At 43.7% G+C, this 25,053-nt stretch overlaps 1 protein-coding gene across 1 annotated transcript in view; it reads right to left on the minus strand.

Annotated features, from left to right (window-relative positions):
* The window catches only part of LOC124619685 (inactive pancreatic lipase-related protein 1), a 243,764-nt gene that overhangs the window by 37,180 nt on the left and 181,531 nt on the right, over positions 1-25,053 (minus strand). Inside the window, exon 5 of the mRNA XM_047146235.1 lies at positions 11,701-11,958. Coding sequence (XP_047002191.1) covers positions 11,701-11,958 — 258 coding nt within the window. The remainder of the gene's footprint in view (positions 1-11,700; positions 11,959-25,053) is intronic.

Raw genomic sequence — 25,053 nt, forward strand, 5'->3', positions numbered from 1 at the left:
ACCAGGGAATTGCACATTACATGAGATGGAACAAATTATGAACCTGCATCATTTGTTTCGTGTACGGTGTTAGAGACGATTGACAGCTGTGTTATTGCGGAGAGTCAGTGGTTGCACAACTTCCACGCACAATTACCAAAGGCTAACTTGTTGACGGCCAAAGAAAAGAAAGCAGAGCATCTGTAATCCCTTGTGAAACAGACGATTTGTTGAGTGTATCTCTGTGCTACCTCAGAGGTTTTAGAGCACCGTGTTGTTTCGACAGGTACACGGCTGAAAGTATGTTAATTAGAACCGACTTCTTGGACAGCTGCTGACAGAGAAAGCACAGTCACGGAGCGTGTTACGCAACTACAGCGGCTCTTCATGAGCATCGACCAAATGAGCCCATCGCCATGAGCATCTGATGAAAACCTGCAGATGCTTAAACTGTTCTCACTCTCTCTCTCTCTCAACATCACCACGGAAGTAAATACAGGGTGGCGCACGAAATGTGTTATCAATTCTTTCTTTCACAATTTACGACGCACATTAGATATCCCACTGGGATCTCTACAGCAGTACCAGCAGAGCTTGGAAAATCAAATGAGTTACGAAATGACGTGTAATTCACGATACTGCCACTAGGAGACTAGTAAGCAGCAACGGCTGACAATGGAAGACTGACGACACAGCAACGATCGGCAGTTGTGTTACTTTTTCATGAAACGAAAAGGCTTGTTGTGACTCAGAGGCGTTTTCGACAACAGTTTAACACACGATGGGTCCCTTGCAAGAAGACCATCCACAGGTTGTACGACAAATTTTTACAGGAAGGAACAGTATTGGAAGCGAAGCGACCTCGGCCTAAGCCTGTTTGTTCGCCGGAGAATATTGAAGCGGTACGAGTTGTTGTACAGAGAAGTCCCGGGAAATCGTGTAGAAAGGCAGCAGTGCAACTGGGAATATCCAGACGCTCCGCTCAACGCATTCTTAAAAGTGACCTCCATATGTATCCATACCAGAAGACCTGTGCACAGAAGCTCACTGAAGAACACAAGCAGCAGAGACTACTGTTTGCTCAGTGGGAAGAAACTCTCAACAACGTTTCTTTTCAGACGAGGCGCATTTTCATTTAGACGGTGTGGTTAACAAACAAAATGTACGCTTTTGGGCCACTGAAAACCCACAAGTGCTCCATGAACGACAACATCGTGCTCCAAGGATTACAGCGTGGGCAGAAATTTCCAGACACGGACTTATTGGACCCTTTTTCTTTGAAGAAACTGTCAACAGCGAGCGTTATTTGAACATGCTTCGCAATAGCTTCATTCCAAAGCTTCTTGCTACTGTCTTGCCCTTCAACACGCAGTGGTTCATGCAAGATGGAGCAAGGCCACATACTGCAAACACTGTGTTGGAGTTTTTACACGAGCATTTCGACATGCGGATCATTTCACTCAGGTTTCCAGGTCGCCTCAATGACGGACAAAATTGGCCCCCCAATAGTCCAGACCTCAATTCATGTGACTTTTTTCTTTGGGGGCACCTAAAGGAAAAAATTTTCCCGAAACGTCCACGTGATTTTATGGAGCTCAGAAGACTTATTCTTCAAGCTTGCAGTGAAACTACGGAAGACATGTGCCGTAGGGTAATCACTAACTTCAGTGTTCGTTTGAAGGAAGTTAGGAAACGAAATGGTGGACATATTGAGCATGTGCTGAGTTAGAACAAATCTCCACGGACGGCTCTTCATTGTAGTATATGTTCCTTTCAGAATGTATTGACAATAAAGTTTATATTCAAAAACAAAATGGTAACACATTTCGTGCGCCACCCTGTATGAGTGGATTTCAAATCGTAAGTTATACATTACTGCGTGACGAGTAACTTTTATTAAAAACTTCACTGCACTCTGAAGTGACGCAGATACACGAAATTATTTTTCAGTATAAACACTAAGTCTCTGTAAACATCGGTAGGAAAATTCTACCAATCGTTCAATTCCTCGACGACAGAAATCGGTGCCATGGCCACGGAGCCTTTCGATGACCGCTGCGTAAACCACCTCTCGATCGGAAAACCTGCGATTGCTGCGAATCGGTTGATCAGCCGCCCGACCGATGTCATCTGTGACCGACGCCGACGGCTTTCTTTCCCGACCAGCGTCACCCATATTTGGCACCATTTCACTACGGCTGAACGCGACACTTCATTTGGTTAAAACACAGCCGGAATTTCAAGGTCTCTCTGCGCGCCAATTAGACATTTTCCCAGCATTAATCTTACCGACCTGCGTGCTTCAAAATGGCTCTGAGCACTATGGGACTTAACTTCTAAGGTCATCAGTCCCTTAGAACTTAGAACTATTTAAACCTAACTAACCTAAGGACATCACACACATCCATGCCCGAGGCAGGATTAGAACCTGCGACCGCAGCGGTCACGCGGTTCCAGACTGTAGCGCCTAGAACCGCTCGGCCATCCCGGCCGGCCTGCGTGCTTCAACTATGGAGTATATTTCCAGCTGCCTTTCCAATTAACTCATACTCTGTGATGTGCGTGTTATCCGTACCGCAACAGAACTGCGTATGCAGAGAACACAGAGCACGTAATCTCTTCTGATAATGTGCCACTCTTGCAAACTTTTGCCAGTACCAGATGCTTCTTATATCCTCCTTGCTCCGTTTGTCATGGGTTGCTTTTCTGCCTAAATAGTAGAATTTCTTAACTTCATCTACTTCGTGATCACCCATTCTGGTGTTAAGTTTCTAGCTGTTCTCGTTTCTGCTACTTCTCATTACATTCTTCTTCGATTTACTCTTAATCCATATTCTGTACTCATTAGGCAGTTCATTCCATTCAACAAATTCTGTAGTTTTTCTTCGTTTTCATTGAGGATAGCAATGTCACCAGCGAATGTTATCACTGATACCTCTCCTTGAATTTTAATCCCATTCTTCAACTTTTCTTTTATTTCCGTCATTGCTTCATCGATGCATAGATTAAATAGTAGCGGCGAAAGACTACAACCCTGCCTTACACCCTTTTTCATCCGAACACTTCGTTCTTGGTTTTCAATTCTTACTGTTCCTTCCTGGTTCTTGTACATATTGTATGTTCTCCATTTTTACATATAGCTTACCGCTATTTTTCTCAGAATTTCTAACATCTTGCACCATTTTACAATGTCGAACACTTTTTCTATGTAGACGAATCCTATGAATGTGTCTTTATTTTTTTATTTTTTTTCAGACTTCCTTCCATTATCAACCGCAACGTCAAAACTATTTTTCCAGTGCCTTTATCCTTCCTCTAGAGCCAAATTGGACGTCATAACAGATCCTCAGTTTTGTTTTCTATTCTTCTGTATATTATTTTCAGCAACCAGAATGTTGAGCTGTTAAGCCGATTGTGCGATAGTTCTCGCACTTGTCAGCTCTTGCTACCTATCCATGGTTTCTTTGCATTTACCTTCTATGTCAATATGTTTGTCTTTCCAACTTCTTTGATTGCCGTTTTTAGAGATGTTCATTCCTCTTCAATTCAACCGCCTACTGAGCTGTCTCTATAGCTGCTGCCGGTAAACCACCATTCTGCAACAGAAGAGTTTCGTGGACCACGACCTTATATTCAGAAAGGTTTACCAGCAGCAAACTTATCCGGTCGTAAAAGCCTTCATTCTCTTATATAGCATCAGGGTACTTCAATCGTAGCCGCGCTGGATTAGCCGTGCGGTCTGAGGCGCTACACCCATGGACTGTGCGGCTGGTCCCGGCGGAGGTTCGAGTCCTCCCTCGGGCATGGGTGTGTGTGTGTTTGTCCTTAGGATAATTTAGGTTAAGTAGTGCGTAAGCTTAGGGACTGATGACCTTAGCAGTTAAGTCCCATAAGATTTCACACACGTTTGAACGTTTTTGAACTTCAACCGTATCTCTTTATTCCTTAGCACTCTCGCATCCCACTTCGTTATTCCTAGCTAGTCTCTTAAACTTCAGCTTACTCTTCGTCATTACTAAACTGTGATCTAAATCTATATCTTCTCCTAAGTACGCCTTACAGTCTAATGTCTGATTCCGACATCTCTGCCGGACTGTAACGTAATCTAACTGAAATCTTCACGTATCTCTGCTCTAGGCGTTTCAGTCCGAAACCGCGCTGCTGCTACGGTCGCAGGTTCGAATCCTGCCTCGGGCATGGTTGTGTGTGATGTCCTTAGGTTAGTTAGGTTTAAGTAATTCTAAGTAGTGTAGGGGACTGATGACCTTAGAAGTTAAGTCCCATAGTGCTTGGAGCCATTTGAACCATTTTGACGTATCGCCCGGCCTCTTCCAAGCACATCTCCTCCTTTTCTGATTCTTGAACAGCTCTGAAATTTATTGCATAACTCAGTTAGGATTTCTCCTCTCTCATTCCTACTACTAAGCTGATATTCTTCCCTTACAACCGCAGTCCAGTCCCACACGACTATTAGATTTTCATCGCTTTTTTACGTAATGAATTACCCGTTTGATATTCTCATACGTTTCTCTATCTGTTCATCTTCTGCTTGCTACATCGGCTTGTGTACCTTACTATTGACGTCGATGATTGTTTACTATCGATTTTGATGTGAACAACCCCATCACTGTACTATTCGCAGTAACTCACTCTCTGCCCTTCCTTGCTATTCGTGATGAATACTACTCCCGTTATATTATTTTCCCATGATTTTGACATTAGACTTATTCGTCTGTCCATAACTCTTTGTCTTGTTTACATTTGACTTCGGTGATTCACACTGTATCTAGAGTGAGCATTTGGATTTCCCTTTTCAGATTTTCTAGCTTCCCTACCACGTTCAAACTTCTGACATTCCACGCCCAGCTCGTAGAACGTCACCATTTTTGTTGATTTTTAATCTTTTTCTCATAGTCATTTCCTCCATAGCAGTCCCCTCCAGGAGACGTGAAAGGGGGCCTAGTCCAGAATCTTTTGCCAATAGAGAGATCATCATAACTCTTTTCCAGTTAGAGGCCACATGACCTGTGGATACACATTGTGTCTTTAATGCAGTGGTTTCCATTGCTTTCTGCATCCTCATGCCGTCGATCATTGGTCATTCTTCTTTCTTTTGGGAGCAGTTTCTCACTCAAGAAACAAGAGTGTGCCCTGAAACTCTGTCCATTCCTCCGCCTTCCCCACAAATGAGTGTGACGTCTTATGCCGGAACTCTTCGGCTGCCGTTGCTGACACTGACCGAGGACGTTTTGATTATTGTACAATCAGCAGAAGAAATAACTTGTGAGTTCCATAGTGCTACCGGCGTTCCGGCTAGCATTATAACTGTGCATCCTGAATTAAAAGAAAAAGGCGGTACACTGACCGAGCAGCTCCTTATAAACCATACATGTTTGTAGTCAATGCTAAGTTACGCATTAGATAGCAACAAGCATCGCAACTGGGAGTAAATGACCGGAATCGAGTGATTTAGAGAGATGAACCACACTATATTTTGGTAATCCAATGGAAGGTATTAGGTTTAGCGACCGCCTGGAAAACGGTACCTGTGTTCATGTGTATTGTGAACAATGAAGTACAAAGGAGGGCGGGTTTAGCTGTTGGGCGTTTTTCGTTGGTAGGGTGCGGTACATTCATTGCGCTTAAAGAAATGCTAAATGCGGAGGGATGTGAACAAATTTTACAGCGCTGTGTACTGAGTGCAGTAGAGGGACCGTTCGGAGGTTGTGACTGTATCAGCATGACAACCCAACCTGTCATGAAGTAGCATCTATGAGGCACTGATTTGTGGAAAACAGCATTCCTGAAATGGATTAGCATACCTAGAGTGACGAACTGAACCCAAACAAACACTTTTGGGATGAATTAAACCTCTACATCCAACATGACTACCCACACTGCTTTCGATCCTGGAGGAAGAATGTGCTACTGTACACCCTGCGACATTTAGATATCTCATTATGCGTCCCCAGTAGAGTTCAAGGACCAACGGCCTCGCCGCAAAGGTAACACTGGTTCCCGTCAGATCACCAAAGTTAAGCGCTATCAGGCTAAGCTAGCACTTGGACGGGTGACCATCCGGTCTGTCCAGCACTGTTGGCAAGCGGGGTGCACTGAGCAGTTGTGAGGCAAACTGAGGAGCTACTTGATAGATAAGTGGCGGCTCCGGTCTCGTAAACTGACATAAGGCATGAAGAGCAGTGCGCTGACGATATGCTCCTCCATATCCCCAGTGACGCCTGTGAACTGTGGATGACACGGCGTCCGGTCGGTACCTTTGAGCCTTCATGGCCTATTCGAGCAGAGTTTAGTTTTTTTTTGTCGGCCTGAGTGGCCGAGTGGTTCTAGGTGCTACAGTCTGCAACCGCGTGACCGCTACGGTCGCAGGTTCGAATCCTGCCTCGGGCATGGATGTGTGTGATGTCCTTAGGTTAGTTAGGTTTAAGTAGTTCTAAGTTCTACGGGACTGATGACCTCAGCAGTTCAATCCCATAGTGCTCAGAGCCATTTTTTTTTTTTTTAGCTTTTTAGTAGAGTTCAGCGGGTGGACACATCCCACATTAATGTGCACTAATAGAGGTTCAGATGCTTTTGATCAAATAGTGTATACTACAACCTCAGTCTGAGAATGAAATGTCGATCTATAATTAAAAAAATACAAGATAGGAACTGTGTTTCCCTAAGGCACTATCCTTGGTGTGTCTAAATTTATTTAAGAACTGTACTTAGATCACACATCACATAGCTGTAATTTCGTGTTTATCTAACGCTTTTCAATAGTTTCATTTAACTTTACCTATTTGCAATTTGTATTTAGTGGTGTCGGTTATTTTCGTAATTTAATCAACCAAATACAGATTTTTTTTGTTAGATTGTGTCATACATGTTTAATTTGTTGCTGCGCAGTTCTCTAACAACGTTTTATTATTACGTTTTTTTCTCTCTTAAGCTTGTACATAAGATAAGTGTACGTCACAGTGACTAAATAAGCAATTAGATAGAACCATAGAACTAAAAATTACATACATCTTAAATATAACCCAACGACCAAAAAGAGCAAAACCAGCTTTAGAAAAACATGTTCAAATGTGTGTGAAATCTTACGGGACTTAACTGATAAGGTCATCAGTCCCTAAGCTTACACACTACTTAACCTAAATTATCCTAAGGACAAACACAGACACCCATGCCGGAGGGAGGACTCGAACCTCCGCCAGGATCAGCCGCACAGTCCATGACTGCAGCGCTTTAGACCGCTCGGCTAATCCCGCGCGTCACACGCTTTAGAACTGCCGACTATTCCTCCACGGGGGAGAAAATGTGTTGAAAATGACATCAAAATAAAAATATATTTTCTCTGACTTGGAAATTTTCTGATAATTGTTGCCACACCTGAAAATGTTTCTCGTTCTGAAGATGTAACAAAAGAAGAAATAAGAAATTGGCTTGGATTATTACCCCTCAACAGTTTCTTTGTTCTTACAGGGAAAAGAAACAGTTTTTGGCACGTAGGTCAATTAGATTTTCTATATAACATTGGTGTCACTGTGAAAAAGAATTTGTACGAGGGCGTGCTGCGAAGTAAGGCCTCCGATTTTTTTATGTTAAAACTCTTAAAGCTTTTTAAACGAAACAAACGTTATGTTTTTCATGTCTACATGGTTATTTCTCATCATAGTCACCCTGGCGGCGAGAACATTCCTCCAAACGAGGGATAAGTTTTCTGATGCCGTCATTGTAGAATGTTTGACTTGGCTGACGGAGCCACGGTCTCACCTCTCATTGCAACTCTTCATCACTATCAAACTGAGGTCATCGAAGGTGTTCTTTAAGTTATGGAAAGAGACGAAAATCGTATGGATCCAAGTCTGGGCTGTATGCAGGATGATAGATGACAGTGACTCCAAGGCGTCGGACGGATGCAGGTGCCGCAGCGCTTGTGTGTCGTCTGAAGATGAAAGTGATCCATGTGTGGACGAACTCTTCGAATTCGAAACTCGATTACAGCACGCTGTTTTTCACACACACCGACATGACTACGTTACAAACCGGCATGTTACACGCTAAAATTCGGAGCACTCTAGCGGCGAAAGGCAGCAAATGTATAGAGACATAGAATAAAAATGTAGAATGTTAATAACGTTTCTTTTATTTAAAAAGCTTCCAGAATTTTCACATAAATTCTGAGGAATTACTTTTCAGCATACGCTCGTACTAACTTTGCATGCAGGTAGTTGACATCGATCTACCTGCCCTGGCCCGTGTCTGAGTACGGGATGTGGTAGGGAAGGCAACATCGGTCGTGGTGGAGGTTATGTCGTGTGCGACCAACACGTATGTATTTCACAGAATTTTGAAGCTACAGTTAGTGAGACTGCAAGCGATTGTATTAACAAGCTGTGTTATCACAACTAATAATTCGAGAAACGTAAACGTTTAGTCTACAGTTTCTCACTAGAGCACCGAAAAATAAATAGTCACATAAATAACGAGGCAAACAAACCAGAAGAAGATCAAGAATGCATTTGGAGAAGAGGATTTCATAAAACAGTAAAGAGGCATAGTATAAAGATCACTTACTACGATACAGACAATGTAAAATAAAGAAAATGTGTCACGTGGAAATTCCTCTAATAACCTGCTTGGCGGGGGTTACATCCTTCCAAAACAATGAGGCCTTACGAAGTACATGTAGCTATGTTTCCCTCTTCCTTAATATACCCTTCACTCGTACTGAATTATTTGAATACCTTGCAGTTGCCGCAACCTTCTGACCCACAGCATTAAATCAGCTTTATGCATCCCCGTTGGCCTTTTCCTACAAAAATTTAATGGCATGGCGTAGGGTGGTTTCATAAGTCGTAAATTACCACGAATGAACGGAACATTTTTGTTGCGGCTTCACGTTTGGTAAGCTTGATGATTCCAAGGATCGTATTAAGAATTTCAACACTGTACAGTGTACGAATTTAAACTTGGATGGACAGGCAGCAGAAACCAAGCGCGGCCGTCAAACAGAGGTCACCACAGAGGAAATCATTGACAAAATCCATGACACGGTAGTGCAGGACCGACGAATAAAATTCCATGAAACTTCTGAGAAAGAAGGCATCTCAACTGGGCGAGTGCATAATACCCTGCACGGAGAATTGGCTATGAAAAAGTTGCGTGTGTGCTGGGTGCTACGAATGCTCACAGTCGACCAGAAGCACGTGGGACACTACATTTCAACACAATGTATGGCGATGTTTGATTGCAGTCCGCAAGACGTTTTGTACCGATCGGTGACTGTTGATGAAATTTGGATCCATCATTTCACACTAGAGTGAAAACGGTAGTCGAAACGGGAGTCAAAAGAATGGACAAAGACTCGTGAAAGTGCACCAAAGAAGGCAAAGACTTTTGAGTCAGCTGGTATGTATCCCAGGGAATAATTTTCTTAGATTACTTAGAAAATGGCAGAACCATAGCTGAACTCCATTATGCTTCATTTTTGGACAGTTCTAAACTTGTGTTGGCTGAAAGAAGACCAAGGTTGGCAGGCGAAAAAGTGCCTTTTCACCAGGATACGGCGCCGTCCCACTCATCAGCGATAACAATGGCGAAAGTGCATGAAATAGGCTCTGACCTGGTTCCTCATCCAATCTATTCACCAGACTTAGCTCCAAAGTGATTTCTTCCTGTACCCTAACTTGAAACTTTGGCTTGCTGGGAAGTAATTTTCACCAAATGGGAAAGTGATAGTTGTAGTCAACAAATATTTAGCAGAGTTTGTCAAAGTACACTACTGGCCATTAAAATTGGTTCAAATGGTTGAAATGGCTCTGAGCACTATGGGACTTAACTGCTGAGGTCATCAGTCCGCTAGAACTTACAACTACTTAAACCTAACTAACCTAAGGACATCACACACACCCATGCCCGAGGCAGGATCCGAACCTGCGACCGTATCGGTCGCGCGGTTCCAGACTGTAGCGCCTAGAACCGCTCGGCCACACCGGCCGGCATTAAAATTGCTACACCAAGAAGAAAAGCAGGTGATAAACTGGTATTCATTAACAGATATATTATACTAGAACTGACGTGTGATTACATTTTCACGCAATTTGGTTGCATAGATCCTGAGAAATCAGAACCCAGATCAACCACCTCTGGCCGTAATAACGGCCTTGATTCGCCTGGGCATTGAGTCAAACAGAGCTTGGACAGGTACAGCTGCCCATGCAGCTTCAACACGGTACCACAGTTCATCTGGAGTACAGACTGGCGTATTGTGACGAGCCAGTTGCTCGGCCACATTGACTAGAAGTTTTCAGTTGGTGAGATATCTGGAGAATGTGCTGGCCAGGGCAGCAGTCGGACATTTTCTGTATCCAGAAAGGCCTGTACATGACCTGCAATATGCGGTCGTGCATTATCCTGCTGAAATGTAGGGTTTCGCAGGGACTGAATCAAGGGTAGAGCCACGGGTCGTAACAAATCTGAAATGTAACGTCCACTGTTCAAACTGCCGTCAATGCGAACAAGAGGTGACCGAGACGTGTAACCAATGGCACCCCATACCATCACGCCGGGTGATACGCCAGTATGGCGATGACGAATACACGCTTCCAATGTGCGTTCACCGCGATGTCGCCAAACACGGATGCGACCGTCATGATGCTGTAAACAGAACATGGATTCATTGGAAAAAATGGCGTTTTGCCATTCGTGCAACCCGGTTCTCGTTGAGTACTCTATCGCAGGCGCTCCTGTCTGTGACGCAGCGTCAAGGGTAACCGCAGCCAATGTCTCCGAGCTGATAGTCGATGCTCCTGCAAACGTTCGTGCAGATGGTTGTTGTCTTGCAAATGTCCCCAAGTGTTGACTCAGGGATCAAGACGTGGCTGCACGATCCGTTACAGCCATGCGGATAAGATGCCTGTCATCTCGACTGCTAGTGATACGAGGCCGTTGGGATCCAGCACGGCGTTCCGTATTACCCTCCTGAACCCACCGATTCCATATTCTGTTAACAGTCATTGGATCTTGAGCAGCAATGTCGCGATACGATAAACCGCAATCGCGATAGGCTACAATCCGACCTTTATCAAAGTCGGAAACGTGATGGTACGCATTTCTCCTCCTTACATGAGGCATCACAACAACGTTTCACCCGTCAACGCCGGTCAACTGCTGTTTGTGTATGAGAAATCGGTTGGAAACTTTCCTCATGTCAGCACGTTGTAGGTGTCGCCACCGGCGCCAACGTTGTGTGAATGCCCTGAAAAGCTAATCATTTGCATATCACAGCATCTTCTTCCTGACGGTTAAATTTCGCGTCTGTAGCACGTCATCTGCGTGGTGTAGCAATTTTAATGGCCAGTAGTGTATTTTTTCGATAGCGTGAAAGAACTGGAGGACCTCTGGATCACGCGTATATCCTTCAAAGGACACTATGTCGAGTAGTAATGTGAGGTGTCTATGAAAATACCCGTTTTACTTATTTACCAGACTTATCAATCCACCCTCGTAATCACATGGCCTGATTGTGAAGAACTTTTCCTGCACCTGTGGTGCGGGAAGACTGCATTGCTGTCCTGAGCAGCAAAGAGACAGCAACGAGAACACTCGAAGCACGCAAGCCGGTAGCGACTGTCAATGTGGTGCGCTAGCGCAGCAGTAGCGGCGAGAATGCGTTCGCGTGCCGGTGTTGCGTTATTTTGCGCGAGCTGCACTGACCGGTGATGCGGCCCAGCTTGCTGGGCGGCGGCACGTAGTTGGCGACGAGGCCGGCGATGTGCGCGCCGGCGCTGTAGCCGAGCAGGTGCAGCCTGTCGGGCTGGACGCCGCGCGGGTGCGCCGCCAGGTAGCCCACCAGCTGCGCGATGCACTCTGCGCAGAAGCGCGGCGACCACTCGATCTGGCTGAGGCACGGCTCCACCACCAGCGTCGAGTAGTCCACGATCAGGATGTTGTAGTCGCCGCGCGTGAAGTACGCTGCAACCGAAAAGAGACCACGCTGAGCACATCTGCGATCACGTCTTCACGTAACTTCTGTAGGTGTACTTGTCATATAGCCGAAAACGGAAGAGCCACAGGGGATTATCCTCGTTTGACTTAAGAATGTGCCATAGATGATGGTAGGACAGAGTGTGGGGCAGGGGGAGTTGAGCGTGCCGGTAGTTTTACTGGACATAATTTCAGTTCATCGTGGAAACTGAATCTGAACATTACACATCTAGTAATAGCGATTTCGCCATAGCTGACCATAACACAGTTTAATCAAATGGTTCAAATGGCTCTAAGCACTATGGGACTCAACATCTGAGGTCATCAGTCTTCTAGAACTTAGAACTACTTAAACCTAACTAACCTAAGGGCATCACACACATCCGTGCCCGAGGCAGGATTCGAACCTGCGACCGTAGCAGTCGCGCGGTTCCGGACTGAGCGCCTGGAACCGCTCGGTCACTGCGGCAAGCACAGCTTAATCTCCAGATATATTGCATCACATTTGCCCATAAGACAACAAATCTCTTATCCTACTGTACGCTTTCAGGCAAATTTTAAAAATAGCAATATTCAACCATGTATATACATTTGAGATACAGCCGTTCACCAAAAGTGATAACAAAATTGAATGCTGAAGACCAGTTACAAAACAAAGAATGTTACAACAAATATTTAAAGTTACAATAACAGCAGCTTTGAATCAGTGGTTCTCTCTCCTTACAAAACCGCGGAAGATATTTACAAGTAGTTAGTTATTTCTTTAAAAATAAATTTTTGACACAAAATTCTCTAAAATGTACATAACAAATATAATCAGTTAGCTTGTCACACCACTGCCGCCCTCAACTATACATAATCAAAACGTGGCAGTGTGAGATCAATAGCTTCACGTATTTCAAACCATATGATAGACTGTTTCGGCGCCACCGGCGCAATAAATATTTAAAAGTCCAGAATGAGATTTTCCCTGTGCAGCGGAGTGTGCGCTGATATGAAAGTTCCTGGCAGATTAAAACTGTTTGCCGGACCGAGACTCGAACTCGGGACCTTTGTCTTCGAGGCCAAGGCTCTTCCTCCTTTTTTTGTTTTTGTTTTTCTTCTTCCACTTTGTTCGGTATTGTTCGTTGCGTCCGGTCTGGGCGGACGTCACAAGACATTCGTTCAAGCTGATCGTTGATTCCTTTACTCAGTTTTTTTATTACAGAGGGCGAGCAGTCCTCTGCCCGAACACGCTGAGCTACCGTGCTGGCGCCATCTGAGCTACCCAAGCACGACTCACGCCCCGTCCTCACAGCTTTACTTCCACCAGTACCTCGTCTCTTACTTTCCAAACTTCACAGAAGCTTTCTTCCAGGAGTGCTAGTTCTGCAAGTTTCGCAGGAGAGCTTCTGTGAAGTTTGGAAAGTAGGAGACGAGGTACTGGAGGAAGTAAAGCTGTGAGGATGGGACGTCAGTCGCGCTTGGATAGCTCAGATGGTAGAGCACTTGACCGCGAAAGGCAAAAGTCCCAAGTTCGAACTCGGTCCCGCACACAGTTTTAATCTGCCAGGAAGTTTTAATATTTAAAAGTAATTGAATCCTGGCAAAATTTAACTCATAATCATTTAAAAAATACATGTTTATAAACATTTATATGCGAAAGACAAGCAAAATTTAGTGGTTCTTGGTCTAGTGAATTGATGAGATTGTGGTGTGAAGAAGCTTTTCATATACAATCTGACTTTCTCTGTATGGTGTGGTAGAGGTATGGTTGTGTCTAACGTATGTGTTGAGAGTGTACCAAGGAGCGTCCGTCATAACTCGAAATACCTTGTCGTGCAGAGCATGCAGTCTTTTCAGGTGAGAACCCTCAGCAGTCATTGGCCATACTCTCGAACTACGTACGATGGCCAGGAGTTCTATGCCACTTCAGTTACTTAGTTTAGCATCTTCTGATAATATGTGGCACAACTGATACAGGCCATGACACTTATTGACCGCACTGGTTGTGTTCATCTTCCATTTCAATTTCTTGCATATGCTGCCCTAGCTACACTGAAGCGCAAAAGAAACTGGTATAGTCATGTGTATTCAAATACAGAGATATGTAAGCAGGCAGAATACGGCGCTGCGATCGGCAACGCCTACATGAGACAACAAGTGTCTGGCGTAGTTGTTAGATCGGTTACTGCTGCTACAGTGGCAGGTTACCGAGATTTAAGTGAATTTGAACGTGGTGTTATAGTCGAGTCATGGGACACGGCACATCCGAGGTAGCAATGAAGTGGGGATTTTCCCGTACGACCATTTCACTAGTATACCGTCAATATCAGGAATCCTGTAAAACATCAAATCTCCGACATCGCTGCGGCAGGAAAAAGATCCTGCAAGAACGGGACCAACGACGACTGTTCAACGTGACAGAAGTGCAAACTTCCGCAAATTGCTGTAGATTCAAGTGCTGGACCATCAACAAGTGTCAAGAGTGCGAACCATTGGACGAAACATTATCGATAGGGGCTTTCGGAGCCGAAGGCCCTCTCGTGTGCCATTGATGAATGCACGACACAAAGTTTTACGCCTCACCTGGGCCCTTCAACATCGACGTTGGACTGTTGATGACTGGAAACATATTGCTTGGTCGAACGAGTCTCGTTTCAAATTGTATCGAGCGGATGGAGGTGTACGTGTATGGAGACAACCTATGAATTCATGGATTCAGCATGTCAGCAGAAGACTGTTCAATCTGGTGGAGGCTCTGTAATGGTGTGGGTTCAAATGGCTGTGAGCACTATGGGACTTAACATCTGAGGTCATCAGTCCCCTAGAACTTAGAACTACTTAAACCTAACTAACCTAAGGACATCACACACGTCCTTGCCCGAGGCAGGATTCGAACCTGCGACCGTAGCGGATGCGCGGTTCCAGACAGAAGCGCCTAGAGCCGCTCGGCCACAACGGCCGGCAATGGTGAGGGGCGTGTGCAGTTGTAGTGATACGGGGACCCTGATACGTCTAGATACGACTCTGACAGGTGACACGAACGTAAGCATACTGTCTGATCACCTGCATCCGATCATGTCCATTGTACATTCCGACGGACTTGGGCAATTCCAGCAGGACAATGCGACATCCCACACGTCCAGAGTAGCTCCAGGAACACTCTTAAGAGTTTAAACACTTCCGCTGGTCACCGAACTCCCCTGACGAGAACATTATTGAGGGTATCTGGTATGCCTTGTAACGTGCTGTTCGGAAGAGATCTCCACCTCTTCGTACTCTGCAGGATTCATGGTGTCAATTCCCTCCAGCACTGCTTCAGACATTAATTGAGTCAATACCACGTCGTGTTGCGGCACTTCTGCATGCTCGCGGGGGCCCTGAACGATGTTGGGCAGATGTACCAGTTTCTTTGGTTTTTCGGGGTGTATTACTGAGTCACAAGCCCTTGCCGTCGATTGTGATTTGGGAATTGGGGAGGTTGGCCTAGTTGTGAACAGAATTGCTTGGTTCTTGTTAGCACTGATTTTCCTCCTAGGCTTCACCATAAGGTTTTTCCAGATGTCTCTGGTGATGGCGATCAATACATTTTACGTTGTTGTTGTTGTTGTTGTTGTGGTCTTCAGTCCTGAGACTGGTTTGATGCAGCTCTCCATGCACATTTTACGTTACAGTATATTTTTAATGGCGCAGCCTCATTGGTGCACAAGATAATTTCTCTTCCCGCCGGCTTGACTATGTCTTTGGAACAGATAGAGTGAAGCGCATTGACAGAACGTAACCCAGCAGCAGACCAGCCAGTAACGGTTCGTAAATTAATTTATTACTTCCGAGTTCGCTCTGGAATTATAATGTTCCTATTACCTATTTCGGCAATTTATTGCCAGCTTCAGATGTGATTGAAGGTCCATTCTCCTCAGGCAGTTTCAAAAACTCGATCTTTCGTTTTATAATTTTTTCGAAGCTACAAGTGTGTAAAATATCATATGAAAACCCCAAGTTGAAACCTCACGTAGGAACAAAGTTACACGTCATTTAGTTCAAACGTGTAGGGCCTGCCTGTGGTGCGTCGGAGAGCAGATGCGAATGTGGGCACACTCGGTGCCCTCAGTGAAACATTTGATGGAACAGGTGACTGCCAGTCGGTATGTGCCGTGTGGCAGTTCCCTGCAAAACGTATCAATTGAGGCTCGAGAACTACTGAAATATGGTGCTCTATGTCAGCTTCGATTTTCAATGAAGGTTTCAAATCCATTCGAAAGTACTGAAAATCGTGGGAGTCGACGCTGGATACCACGCTGAAACATACGTCATTGATCGCGACAAGATCGCCTGCAGGACCGGTCACCGCCGCGCGCAGCACGAATCCCGCGAAACGCGGGCGGCCGGCAAACATGCGAAAACTGCTGTGGAGCAGCAGCATTTAAAAGTCGTGGAAGGACTCGTGTGCCGTGCAGGGTAGCAAATTATCTGTGAGTATGAAAATTTTTACACAAATTCATTTTTAATCTTATAGAACTCATACTTTTATCTTCAATCGAGTATTTTTGTTGATGCAGTGTTTTTCAAGCTGGCGGAATGGATCACGGTCAAACTAAAAAGGATGTATTTCAAATTTTGGCTGAATTACCCCTTAGACATGTCCGCAAGGAGCAATCGGCTATTTTTTTGTATTTTAAATTATTCATTAGTTATTGCACTAAACGTGACAAAAATAACCACAACAAAACTGCATTTCTGTTTCAAATGTCCGTCAGTTTTATTATTTCTTCAACTCTCAGAAAACTGTGGTATTACTTCGTGCGCAATGTCCTATAGATTAAGGAAATTGGTTTTTGATTTTAGATTCGAATTACAGACTGCACGAACTCCGTGACGGACTTACCTCATTTTGGACAGAGCAACTTAAACTCCTCGAAAGGGAGCTTAACGATGACTGAATTTCTTTTTAAAAATGTGAAATGTTATCCAAGAATCAATAAATAATGTGCAAAGAGATTTACATTGATTTCTTCACTAGTTTTTCCAAAAACAGATCGTAAAAATTGCTTATTTTGTAGCCTGACTGAGGAGAATGGACCCTTAATCCACTATTACCTTCGTGAAGATTGTGCATAAAGATTCCCATTCTGAATATCATGATAGTCTTATGAAATATGCTAACGACTTATACATTATTTCATTACGTTGCAGCAATCCATCGCTAGATCTCGCGATTTGTCCATAGACTGCACTTGTGCGGGCCCGTCGCAGATTGCGGTGATCGATCACTGATGCTTCATGGCGTCCTAGATATGCATGCATTCGGAACGATTGCCTGGCTACGATTCTTTACCGTTCATTAATCCGTTAAAAAAATGGCTCTGAGCACTATGGGACTTAACATCTGAGGTCATCAGTCCCCTAGAACTTAGAACTGCTTAAACCTTACTAACCGAAATACATCACACACTTCCATGCCCGAGGCAGGATTCGAACCTGCGACAGTAGCGGTCGCGCGGTTCCAGACTGAAGCGCCTAGAGCCGCTCGGCCACAGAGGCCGAATCGAGTGTGCACTTTGACGCTAAAATTCATAGTTCTTCAGGGAACACATATCACTATACAAAATGAAGCTGAAGTTAGGGTTGTCACTTAGAAGAGTATACAAATACAAAAATGTTGACACAACAGATACTACATGCTGGGCTCCAGCGGGTGTTTGTGAGTAATTTGTGAAACGACTGGACCCATTATTGAAGTTTTTAACACCTATGGAAACCACAAGGCTTTTTATTGATAACATTGCTACAGGCAATCTAGAATACAAAGTCATACGAGGGCAGTTCAATAAGTAATGCAACACATTTTTTTTCTCGGCCAATTTTGGTTGAAAAAACCGGAAATTTCTTGTGGAATATTTTAAAACATTCCTGCTTCGTCTCGTATAGTTTCATTGACTTCCGACAGGTGGCAGCGCTGTACGGAGCTGTTGAAGTGGCGCCTGTAACGGATGTGCGTTGCAAACAACGGGCAGTGATCGAGTTTCTTTTGGCGGAAAACCAGGGCATCTCAGATATTCATAGGCGCTTGCAGAGTGTCTACGGTGATCTGGCAGTGGACAAAAGCACGGTGAGTCGTTGGGCAAAGCGTGTGTCATCATCGCCGCAAGGTCAAGCAAGACTGTCTGATCTCCCGCGTGCGGGCCGGCCGTGCACAGCTGTGACTCCTGCAATGGCGGAGCGTGCGAACACACTCGTTCGAGATGATCGACGGATCACCATCAAACAACTCAGTGCTCAACTTGACATCTCTGTTGGTAGTGCTGTCACAATTGTTCACCAGTTGGGATATTCAAAGGTTTGTTCCCGCTGGGTCCCTCGTTGTCTAACCGAACACCATAAAGAGCAAAGGAGAACCATCTGTGCGGAATTGCTTGCTCGTCATGTGGCTGAGAGTGACAATTTCTTGTCAAAGATTGTTACAGGCGATGAAACATGGGGTCATCACTTCGAACCTGAAACAAAACGGCAATCAATGGAGTGGCGCCACACCCACTCCCCCACCAAGAAAAAGTTTAAAGCCATACCCTCAGCCGGTAAAGTCATGGTTACAGTCTTCTGGGACGCTGAATGGGTTATTCTGTTCGATGTCCTTCCCCATGGCCAAACGATCAACTCTGAAGTGTACTGTGCTACTCTTCAGAAATTGAAGAAACGACTTCAGCGTGTTCGTAGGCACAAAAATCTGAACGAACTTCTCCTTCTTCATGACAACGCAAGACCTCACACAAGTCTTCGCACCCGAGAGGAGCTCACAAAACTTCAGTGGACTGTTCTTCCTCATGCACCCTACAGCCCCGATCTCGCACCGTCGGATTTCCATATGTTTGGCCCAATGAAGGACGCAATCCGTGGGAGGCACTACGCGGATGATGAAGAAGTTATTGATGCAGTACGACGTTGGCTCCGACATCGACCAGTGGAATGGTACCGTGCGGGCATACAGGCCCTCATTTCAAGGTGGCGTAAGGCCGTAGCATTGAATGGAGATTACGTTGAAAAATAGTGTTGTGTAGCTAAAAGATTGGGGAATAACCTGGTGTATTTCAATGCTGAATGAAACAACCCCTGTTTCAGAAAAAAAATGTGTTGCATTACTTATTGAACTGCCCTCGTATTATAAAATCTGTTAGCTTAACTTCAAGACAAATGAATAAAAAATGATTTTCTACTTTTAAGGTGTATTTGCAAATTATAGACGATAAGAAAGTACAAGGCACACTTGACGTTACTGAAAAATAAAATGTCTTCCATAATTCTTTAAGACAGCGTACAGTCATCAAGAAAAGTGTGCGAAAACAAACGTTTTCAACTACCACTTTTTTTATTAGATTATCAGATTAATGCCTACCGCTGCTGAAAACAATTAATTTGCCACACTACAGCTTCCCACACAGTGGTATTCGAAGTACTGCTTAAAATCTCTTGGGAAAGTTTTCGTGTGTAGTATGGCTGAAGCTAGTGACCAATTGTAGGCGACATCGGCAGCCAGCGACTGGTTATTGAAATATTTGTTCAATTATAAGGGACAACTGAAACATTTCTGTTTGAGGGTCGCAGCGTATATGCAACGTAGCACGACACCGATCGAAAATGTCGTAACACAGAAGTTACGTCAACTCAAGTGGGAGGCGCTTGAGCAACCGCCTTAGAGTCCTGTCCTCTCCCTTATATTCTCTGAAAAAAGGCTTCAAGGATAAATATTATGTGCAGCAGGCAGTTACGGACCTCTTCACACAGCAGGACAAGACGTTTCACCAAACGGCTGTCTTCCACGTGGTGCATCGGTGGGACGATTGCCTCAATACTCTGGGCGATTTTGGCTGATTGGCATACCGATTCTGCACTGCACCGCCTTCGAACGGAAACTTTTTAATGATGCCTTATACAGTACCTCAAGAAATACCCCTGAAGATGATTATAACGAACCTGTACTTTTCATTCAGCAGTAATTATCCTAATGAAAGAACTGACACACAAAATTCCTCGAAAGAATGTGGCCAGTAGCTACACTGTAAGTGATGACAACACCCAACACGGGGTCTACGTGACTGTCAGTTTGGAGTGGCACCACATTCTTCAACACTTCCAAGTCGTCCGCTGTATAATACTGAGTGCTGCGACACCTCGAGGACATTATCCAATAATAATGTTCTGATTATATTGTAGGAGGGTCGATTTCGTTGAGCAAGACTGTATTTTAATTGTTTGGTGAAATATTGAGGGGCAGAAGCAGCAGATAATATCTCAATTATAAAAAGCCTGAGTTATCGTTTTCGCCTGCGAAAGGGCAGCATCGTATCTGGGAGTAGGCATTAGGAGTGATTGAAAATGGAATGATCATATAAAGTTGATCGTCGGTAAAGCAGATGCCAGACTGAGATTCATTGGAAGAATCCTAAGGAAATGCAATCCGAAAACAATGGAAGTAGGTTAAAGTACACTTGTTCGCCCACTGCTTGAATATTGCTCACCAGTGTGGGATCCGTACCAGATAGGGTTGATAGAAGAGAGAGAAAAGATCCAACGGAGAGCAACGCACTTCGTTACAAGATCATTTAGTAATCGCGAAAGCGTTACGGAGATGACAGAAAAAAACTCCAGTGGAAGGCTCTGCAGGAGAGACGCTCAGTAGCTCGGTACGGGCTTTTGTAGAAGTTTCGATAACATACCTTCATCGAGGAGTCAAGAAGTATATTGCTCCCTCCTACGTATATCTCGCGAAGAGAGCATGAGGATAAAATTACAGAGATTAGAGCCCACACAGAAGCATACCGACAATCTTTCTTTCCGCGAACAATACGAGACTGAACAGAAGGGAGAACCGATAGAGGTACTCAAAGTACCCTCCGCCACACACTGTCAGGTGGCTTGCGGAGTATGGATGTAGATGTAGATGTTGACATACATATTTGGTTTGTTAACGTTCTGTGATTTTTAACAAATTTGTGTATTTCGTGACTTTACTAATGATTCTTTTCTGATAGTAGGCTTGACTATGGAAGGACGTATTTTCAAAGGAGGTGTACTTCTATTGTTAAAAAAAAAAAAAGGAAACGACAACCGCCATTCCTGCGAGGCCTGCCGGGGTGGCCGAGCGGTTCTAGGCGCTTCAGTCTGAAACCGTGCGACCGCTACGGTCGCAGGTTCCAATTCTGCCTCACGCATGGATGTGTGTGATGTCCTTAGGTTAGTCAGGTTTAAGTAGTTCTAAGTTCTAGGCGACTGATGACCTCAAATGTTAAGTCCCATAGTGGTCAGAGCCATTTGAACCATTCCTGAGTTCTTATAAGACGCTGAACATATAATGTAATAGTTGAGCACTGAGAAAAACGTTTTTATGAAATAATTTTTTCTCATTTCTGAAGTGAATATTATGCTCGTCTTCCCTTTCCTAGTAATTACAACACAAAGTGCAAGCAAGTAGAAGACTTAGGATTTAGAAAGCTAGGTACTACTCTGCGATCCCTATTTAATAACACGATCATTTGGAATGGAAAGATTCTCTTTTGTGAAAAGCGAAAATTTGTCGAATTTGCCCTTCCGAGACAGGCTATCGTAGTTGTTCAATAACAGCGTGATGAATTTTTTCAGAGCTACATTACGACGCAGATCTTGAAAAGCTGTTTCTTACGCAGGCTGCTAAGAATAACTTTAACCTTAGGTGTGTGCGATTGCACTCCAGAGACGCCAAGCATTACTGCAAAATTAATAAGTTATTCTTTTTCAGCCAAGAAGCCAGTAATTAAGATCCACAGCGCTAAATACTTTATTTTTGATGAAAACATCAGTTTCAATTTTCATATTCAAAAGTAACACCAAAGGACAAATTTATTTAAATCTTTTAATACTAGGAAGGAAAGAGGACTTGGTAAGAGGAGGGAACAGTAGTTATGATTAATTTTGCAGCGGGAAGTTTCGAGCTGCCTGTCTGTTTGTTCTTTCTCCTAGGAATACTTAATAATTTTTCTAGTGTCCAAGGGAAGGTCATAAGAACGTGCATGCCGCTATGGCAGTGTTAGAAAGCTTCCGCGAAGGCAAACAGACATCCATCGTAAATTCAAACGTAGCCAAAGCCGAAGCTGAACGAAGCCAAAATTAGCATTAGGAGAGCCATGCGTGACGCGTTAAACGAATTAAAAGTAAGTCTATCCCAAGCCGTTTTGGTGTTATGTTAAATCAGGAAACTGATCGAAGAAATCTGTCCAGGCACTATGTGACCGTAATGGCATGGAAATAGAGGATGAGAGAGAAAAGGCCGAAATACCAAACGCTTTTTCTGCGAAACTTGAGATCATATTGTGGTTCCTCCTTTAAATCATCAGACAAAAGTCAAAATGGCATATCGAAAAGCACCGCGGGATATAAAAACAACTGAAATCATTCATCATAGGAAAGGTCAAGAGATGTCGTGATACTAACATGATTCAGCACAACGTACACGAAAGAAGTACTACACAGTAAGTCGCCGGAGAAGTGAATCGTTCCTAATGATTAGAAGAAAGAGCAGATCATCACCAATTTCAACACAGGTCATCGAACAAACGCGCAAAACTTTGGATGTTTTACGCTCACGTATCATGACATTTCTGGAGTCCGAAAATCTCTTCTATAGAATCAACATGGGATCCGACAGAAAAAAAGAAAAAAATGATCCTGTGGAACTTGGCTCGCCATCTTCCTCCTCCACGAGACTCAAAAAGCAGTAGACACCGGCACCCATATTGACTCCGTGTTCTTTGTCTTCTGGAAGGCAATCGATGTAGTACCACGCTGCCACCTAACGAACAAAATACAAGCGTGCGGAGTATCATGCCAGCTGTGTGACTGGTCTGTAAAGTTTCTAGCAAAGAGAAAACAGCGCTTCATCCTAAACGAAGAAAAATCTTCATTCGCAAAAATATTATAAGACAACTACTTTTCACATTTTCATAAATGACCTAGCGTACAACTTTGAAAGTTCCGTGAGGCGTTTCGCCGATGATGCTGTTGTATACAGAGAAGTTGCAACTCTAGAAAATCGTAGCGAAATAAAATGGAGGGAGACCTGCAGGAGCTCGACACTTTTGGTGTAGGGATCGGCAGCTGATTCCGAAGACAGGACTAATGTAGATCCATTACTATATGTTCATACGATTGTAGAACCCTAACTGGAAGTATAACATCCATAAGAAATATTAGGAAATACGCGTACCACATAAAACTAACCGTAGGTAAGACCGAGATTCATCGGAAGAATCGTTTGGAAGTTTACACCACGCGCAAAGGAGGTAGTATACAAAACCCTTGTTCGACCAGTACTTGAAGGTTTCTCGCCATATAGGGATCCGCACTAGATAGTACTGATAGAGGAAATAGAGAAGATCCGAAGAAGACCAGTGCGTTACGTTGCCATCCATTTAGTGAGCGCGAAAAAGCTCAAGGTTTTCAAGGCAATATAACTAAATTCAGAACAGTTGTTAAGGAAGTTTTATTGGTACATACATGATTTCGCGCTTATTGAAGGTTCACGTTCTTAATTATAAATATTTGAAACTTTTTTACAAGGTGAGTGCGAGTGTGACTTTTTTGAACGAAATTAATGTCGTTTGATATACCATTATTACAAATACTGGGAAACTTCTTTTGCTAGATTTTTACAGCTCTCCAAATTTCTGTGAAAAAAATATTCCAACTGTTAGGGATTTTTTTCTCTTGCATAGTTTAGTATTAGAGGGCAGCGTGGGGGGTAAAGATCGTAGAGGGAGACCAAGAGATGAATACACTAAGCAGATTCAGAAGGTTATAGGATGCAGTAGGTACTGGGAGATGATGAAGCTTGCACAGGCTAGAGTAGCATGGAGAGCTGCATCAAACCCGTCTCTGGACTGAAGACCACCACAACAACAACAACAGGTGCCTTATCATTATAGCAAATGAAAATTTCTTCCGCAGAATGCTTCACTATAGTATTGACAAATTGTATGCCAAATTTTAGTATTATGAAGTCAATGGTTTTTGAGGAAAAGGTTCATAAACTTGCCAAAATGTAAGTTACGGAAAACCTGAATGAAAGTTTTGACAGTGTTTGTATTATGCGTTACCTTATCTGTGTGAACTAGTGCAAACCTTATGCATTCTCCTCTTCATCGTCACGCAATCCTTTCCTTACTTGTCCTCTTAGGTTAACCTGATTTGCAAACTGAGTGACAATAATTTCAGCTGCATCAATTCTCCTGTTATTGGTTTCCTTCAATATCGGCGGTATGAAAGATCCGGGATCAAATTGTAGCATCTGTAGAGCCCGTTGTCAGACAAGATCAGGACAGTTAAAAATTAAACAAGCTTCATAGCTGCAATTTCATCAGCAGTCGTGGAAACAAATGTTGTCGTGGGGAATGGTTTTTCTGTCACAGCCGTAACTTTCATTAGGATTTTGAGTTTTTCCGTGTACACACTTTTATAGAAGTTCTGGATCTGCTATACACCGAAATATTCCCCACATTGTGACTGCACAAAACTGGAAGGAAGCACCACAGGAATAAATAATCTGAGGAAATACAGAACAGTCAGGGGCGTGGCCCAGTGCAAATTTTGTTAATTATTAGTTTTATCACACTTAGGGGTGTAATTAGAATGCAGTTTTCAGAAATTGAAACATTAGTACCACGTAGTAAATGATTTTTCAATAAAAATTTTTTTAACAATTTTGGTTGCCTTAACGTCGTCCTTCAAGTTCCGGTAGTGCACGATCCTAGGAGAGTGAACCAGAATATTGCTTACTCCGACATATATCTCGTGTTGTTGTTGTTATGGTCTTCAGTCCGAAGACTTGTTTGAAGCCACCCTCCATGTTGGTCTATCCTGTGCAAGCTTCTTCATCTCCTAATAAATACTGCAACGTACATCTTTCTGAATCTGCTTACTATAATCATCTCTTGGTCTCCCTCTACGATTTTTAATTCCCACACTTCTTTCCAAAACGAAATCGGTGGCCCCTTGGTGTCTCAGAATGTGTCCTAATAATTGATCCCTCCTTTTGGTCAAGTTGTGCCACAAATTTATTTTTTCTCCAATTCTATT

This window comes from Schistocerca americana, chromosome 6, assembly GCF_021461395.2.
Source record: "Schistocerca americana isolate TAMUIC-IGC-003095 chromosome 6, iqSchAmer2.1, whole genome shotgun sequence".
NCBI lineage: Eukaryota > Metazoa > Arthropoda > Insecta > Orthoptera > Acrididae > Schistocerca > Schistocerca americana.